Here is a 5,832-nt window from a genome sequence, read left to right as displayed (position 1 = left end):
GTGTTTTAAAGATTACATTACACAGTTAGATTTTTTTTCTCTACATGTTTATTCATAGAGAATAAATCTACAGCACACACAAGTGAATTAATATGCGGGTGACAAATTAAAGGAAGATAGAGCATCTTAATAAGGTGTTACGTCACCATGTGCCACCAGAGCAGCTTCAATGTGCCTCGGCAGTGATTCTCCAGTGCTCTACTGAAGGGATGAACGCCTTTCGTTTAAATGATATTCCTTCATTTGGTGTTTTGATGATAGTGATGGAGAGGGCTGTCTAATACACCTGCCCAAAATCTCACATAGCTGCTCCTGGGTTGAGATCTGGTGACTGTGAAGGCCATTTTTATACTCATGAAACCGTTCAGTGACCCCTCACGTCCTATGGGCTGGGGCATTCTCATACAGGAAGACACCACTCCCATCAGGGCAGACATGTTTAATCACAGGATAAAGGTGATCACACTGAACTGTTTTGTGCTGATTTGCAGTGACCCCCTTTTTTTTCCCGAAAGGGACAAATGTACCCAAACATGCCAGCTTGATGCCCCCTTAGCAAAACAGAGCCACCAGATCACCTCACTGTATGGGTCAAGCGTTCATTTTTTCCTTTAATTTTTCACTCGTTTGTGTTGCACTGATGTATGAATAAGCAGGATTTTTATGTGTCGATGTGTGGACGCCTCCTTCGGATATATTTTAAGGCATCCTTTGTCATAATAAGGTGGTTTGAATGGAAAATGCTTAGTCTTCTCCTGGCTTAATTTCACCAAGTACCATGTCTAGTGGAAACTATTAATGACCTCATATTGTGGTTCACAGTCAGAATTTACAGAGATGAGGAAATGTTAATCTGTATCACCCTGAAGAAAAAAAAAGGAATTAATTGAGATAACAGATATTTCCAGCAGGGTTTTCACTCTCACACAAAATGAGACTCTAACCTCCTGTATGCTGTTGTTGTGACTCACATGCAGATGTTATTGTGAACCTCAGGCCTGCGTTACCACAGTATATTCACATATCTTTTCCATTCAAACCCAGATGTTTTAGCTGCTCGTGATCAGAGAGGGTCCTGCTGTCGTGCGGTGTGACATTTATGCTTTACCTCTGCATCTCCACTAGGTCGAGCAGCAGTCCCCATACATCCAGGGTTACAAGGTGCTTTACAGGGCGTCTGCTGAGCACGGCCAGCCCGAGGCGCAGTGGAATGTCCTGGAGGTACGTGCCCTGCGGGAGGACGGGGTGGTGATCAGTCAGCTGAAGAAAGGATCCATCTACGAGTTCAAAGTGCGCCCCTTCTTTGATGAGTTCCAGGGAGCTGACAGCGAAGTGAAGGTGGTCAGGACATTGGAAGAAGGTGAAGTTTTGTTCCGCAGTGGCTATAAATATCAAAGAGAAAATGGTGGTGGAACTTTTTTCTTTCCATTTTTTGTAAGTTTGAATGGCAATACAAAGGCCAGGTGTGGCTTTTTTTCAGTGTACATCAGCATATCTAATGAGATTTACTCCACGTCTGCTTGTTTTGTTGCCTTAGCCCCTAGCAGGGCACCCCAGGGTGTTACAGTCACAAAGAGCGATGCCAATGGGACTGCCATCCTTGTTTCCTGGAAACCACCTCCACAAACAGAAGAGGCTGGAGTCATTCAGGAATACAAGGTAAAAACAAGACGACTCCCGCCGTCTCCTAAGCTCTGAATCATTTGTATTTCAGCTAAAATGTAAATCGTATCTTTGTGAGGCTGTTGATGCTTCTTGTGTTGTTGGATGTGTCCCCCGGGCAATCACTGTCATCTCATCTCATCTCCTCCTCACTTTCTCTCCACAGATCTGGTGCCTGGGTAATGAGAGTCGCTACCATGTGAACCAGTCGGTGGATGGCTCCACCTTCTCCGTGCTCATTTCCAGTCTGGCACCAGGAATTCGCTACAGTGTGGAGGTTGCAGCAAGCAACGGGGCTGGACCTGGAGTAAAGAGCGATGTTGCTTTCTTTCAATTAGGTAAAAGCGGGAAGGGATTTTTTCAGTTAGTGAGCTGTCATAAAAAAATGGTTTTGAAAAAGTGACAGCATCTTAAGATAGGAACTTCTGTAATGCTTCAAAGCCTCCTTTGTAGTAAAAATTTTAATGAAGCATCTTGCTGTGCGTAACCCGTTGTTAATTAACTTTTCACATTTTCTGTTTTTCTACAATGCTGTTGTATCTCTGCTACTCCATTAGCATTTTTTGAAACCACAGAGATTTTCATTCATTCTTTCTGCAGATAATTACTGTTGTTTTTCTGCATAATGTTAGAATTCTCTCTCTCTCTCTCTGCGGTTATTGATCAGACTCTACAGGCCAGATGATGGATATCAGTGAGGAGAGAGACACATTGTCTCAGATCTCAGATGTGATGAAGCAGCCCGCATTTATCGCCGGCATTGGCGCCACCTGCTGGCTGGTTCTGATGATTTTCAGCGTGTGGCTCTACCGGCACCGCAAGAAGAGAAGCGGCCTCAGCAGCACATACACTGGCATCCGCAAGGGTGTGTGCTTCTCTGTTAAATCTATACATAGATGCACAGATGAATGTTTATGGGCATATGTGCAAAACAGGGTATGATGCTGCTACTGTGAGTACATTTGAAGGTCATTACGATTGAGGAAGGGGTGAAGCCCAGACACGCTGCCATCGTGCTAAACGCCAGTCGTCATTTCAGTGATATTAAGGAATATTTTCAGAGGCAGATAAGCAGATCACATCAAAGGGTGAAAGATGCTCCGCTCTAATCTTCCTTTGACACAAAGACTTCACAGACAAATTTGCATTTGAGACCATGCAGACATTCAAAGGCTGACCTTTAATCGCTTATTTGTAGGGTGTCATTTCCTCAACGCAGCACAGTTCTTAGAAGCACAGGCCTGTCAACCTGCCATTTCCATGTCTGCCACAATATTGCTGTTATTCCCCCCCACTCCTTTGCCTCTCGTGTTGCCTGTCACCCTCATTAACCTTCACCTGGACACATGTCAAAGACTGAGGCGCCAGTGGCACAGGTGGCATGTGCTTATTTAAATGTTGTACACATCAGGTTTTTATATGAAGAGACGTCCATCACATAGCAGAGAGTACATGCAGACACACAACAAACTCCACAGTCTAAAAACTATATTTACTATAGCAGCATTTTACACTTTAATATTGTAGTATAAAGTGTAGTAAGCACTGATTTGACACCTTTTCCTCTCCTTTGTTTATCCCTACAGTCCCGTCGTTCACCTTTACACCGACAGGTATGTACTGTATGCCTCATCTGCTAATATTTGTAATATTTTATATTTATGGCAAGTACATTTTTGTTGATTAGATATTGTACTTTATGCAACCAAACATACTGAGATGAATCCCCTTTCTTTGAGGAGAATACAAACTGGTGTTTGCAATGCAGTAATCCAATTTAATTGGCTTTTGGGAAATGGGAAGATATGAAAGCACCACTTAAAAGCTGCACAATGCTAGAATAATAAACAAGTGGTACCTAAAAACCTTTTCCATGTCTTAAAATAGATTACAGCAAATAAAAACACAATCGAGAGAAATTAACTGAAGTAAAATACCATCCAGGATAAGTGCTAGAACTGAAAGAAATTAAAAAGTTCTTCTGATGAAGTAGGAACTGAGTTAACAGATGCTGCTGCCTAAACAGGACGTTGTACAGTTTATAATAAAGCAACGATGCACTTTTTCATAATCATCTGCTGACTGATTGTGTATCAAACCCACTAGTTCAGTTGGTTAGATTTAACGGATTGAATAAGGAAAATATGGAATGTATTCTACAGGAAAAATACAGATTATTTCATGTTTTACTGGTATTGGAGCAGGATCCAGCTCAAACAAGGCCTCTAAATAAGCAGTGGAGTTATGTTGAGATGGATAAAGGAGCAGGCAGTCATCTGTGTTGTCTTCATGCAAATTAAAGCAGACAGTCAGACTTTGTATCCTATGGATCGCAGCATTGTATTGAGGTAAGTGCAGACTTTTGACTTTAGACTTTTGCTCAGACTCCTTACCTGCCTTTCATGGTTGTCTCTGCCTTTGGCACTTCCTCTGTTTGACAGCTCATCAAGATTGAACGTTTTTTTCTGCTTCTCTTTGCAGTCGCATATCAAAGAGGAGAATCTGTGTGCAGTGCTGGCAGGTGAGTGGTATTTTTGTCCCTTTGTGTTATATAAAGTCTAGCAGGAGAGATGCACTTACATGGTGGGAACACTAGGGGGAGATGTCTTCCTGCTCTAAATGTGACTGTGTGCAGCCTGACCGTGCTCAGTCATGACTGATTTATGAGGATGACAGGTTTTGATTGACAGCGCTGTGGTCCTCCTTGTTGCAGACCTGGCCTTCTCAGCATGGGTGAACCTCTGAACCAGTTGTGGCTGCCAGACAATTGGCCGAATGCCTGTGCCAATCACAAGGACTGTAGCATTAACTGCTGCAACAATGGCAACGGCACCAGTGACAGCAACATGACAACATACAGCCGACCAGGTTAGTGCAGGACTGTGCTCAGGTAGAGGCGTATGAGATACATGTTGTAGAACTAATAATAATCAAATGTCTTACAGCGATGCTACATGTCCGTGTCTTCCTGTGTTCTCGCTGTGATCATGTGCTGCTTTGTTTCATGTATGCAGCTGACTGCATTGCCAACTATGGAAACCATCCAGAAAACAAACAGGGGGGACAGCTTGGTTCTGAGACAGCCATATACAGCGATGTGAACCTATCCAACAAGCTCAATGAGATTAAAACGTTCAACAACTCCAACTTGTGCTACGCAAGTCCGGGAGGAGACTCAACAGCCACATATGAGCCCATTCCATATGCCACCACACAGCTCATACAGGCCAGCATTAAGAACAAGGCAGCCGCCGGTGGCTCTATAGTGGAGCCTATGGACATACCGTGCTGGAAACAGCCCCCCAATCTGCCTCCAATACCGAAGGAGATGGCAGCACAGATGCAGTACAACCTGATTGAGCAAAACAACAAAGGTAGGGGAGGGGGGACATTTCATGCACACCACTTTTAAAGAAAAAAAAGATGTTACAATTAATATATTTGCATGCTGCCTTGTCCTCAGATCATCTGCAAGGTGGTGAAGGAATGGTGCATCCTAAAACTATTCCCTACAACCAAACCCGAGATCACAGCACGGGAGGCTCACACCACAGTTCAGACAGAGGCAGCAGCAGCACCTCAGGTAAGGCCAACACCTACACCGCACAGCGTTTCAAATTAATGAGGCAAACTCCAAGTCTGCTTTTACCTTCATGTTTACTTTTCACTTTTTCAGGGAGTCAAAACCAAAAGAAGGGATCGCGGGCCCCAAAGATCCCAAAGCATAATGCAGTAAGCTGGGGAGAAGCTCTGTCTCCTCCTCATGCTAATGCCTGGGACTGCGATGAGTATAGCCTGCCTATGGAACGAGGGTAAGGATGCTTGTACTTCCATACACTTGATACTGAGGAATGCAGGGCTCCTTAAGCTTCCAGCAGAGAAATATATGTTTAATACTTTATGTTTTCTTGACTGACAAATCCTCGTATAAGGCAAAAATTACCATTTCTGAATGTGCCATGTTCAGCTATTGCGTATGTGCATGCTGCTCATTAGCCAACTGCAGCCCGTGAGATTATACCGAGTGCAAAACAGTAATATGATAAAGTTATCAGATGCACACATGCCTAATTGGAGGTATGCTGTGAACACCTGCAAACCTTCTGTCAAAACAAGGTCCTACTGTCACAGCTAACTCTTTTAACCCAAGCAATTATATAATTAGGGTCC

The 5,832-nt window shown here is 43.6% G+C and overlaps 1 protein-coding gene across 1 annotated transcript in view; it reads left to right on the top strand.

Moving 5' to 3' along the window:
• The window catches only part of LOC103370383 (roundabout homolog 1-like), a gene marked incomplete at its 3' end in the record, with an annotated part of 75,801 nt that extends 70,327 nt beyond the window's left edge, over positions 1–5,474 (top strand). Inside the window, exons 15-24 of the mRNA XM_008299413.1 lie at positions 1,126–1,360; positions 1,538–1,659; positions 1,829–2,000; positions 2,330–2,527; positions 3,249–3,275; positions 4,144–4,183; positions 4,376–4,530; positions 4,677–5,036; positions 5,126–5,245; positions 5,339–5,474. Coding sequence (XP_008297635.1) covers positions 1,126–1,360; positions 1,538–1,659; positions 1,829–2,000; positions 2,330–2,527; positions 3,249–3,275; positions 4,144–4,183; positions 4,376–4,530; positions 4,677–5,036; positions 5,126–5,245; positions 5,339–5,474 — 1,565 coding nt within the window. The remainder of the gene's footprint in view (positions 1–1,125; positions 1,361–1,537; positions 1,660–1,828; positions 2,001–2,329; positions 2,528–3,248; positions 3,276–4,143; positions 4,184–4,375; positions 4,531–4,676; positions 5,037–5,125; positions 5,246–5,338) is intronic.
• Positions 5,475–5,832: the final 358 nt, after the last annotated feature.

The sequence above is a fragment of the Stegastes partitus genome, unplaced genomic scaffold, assembly GCF_000690725.1.
Source record: "Stegastes partitus isolate 25-593 unplaced genomic scaffold, Stegastes_partitus-1.0.2 Scaffold1416, whole genome shotgun sequence".
Lineage (NCBI taxonomy): Eukaryota > Metazoa > Chordata > Actinopteri > Pomacentridae > Stegastes > Stegastes partitus.
This window is presented reverse-complemented; position numbering and strand designations above follow the sequence as displayed.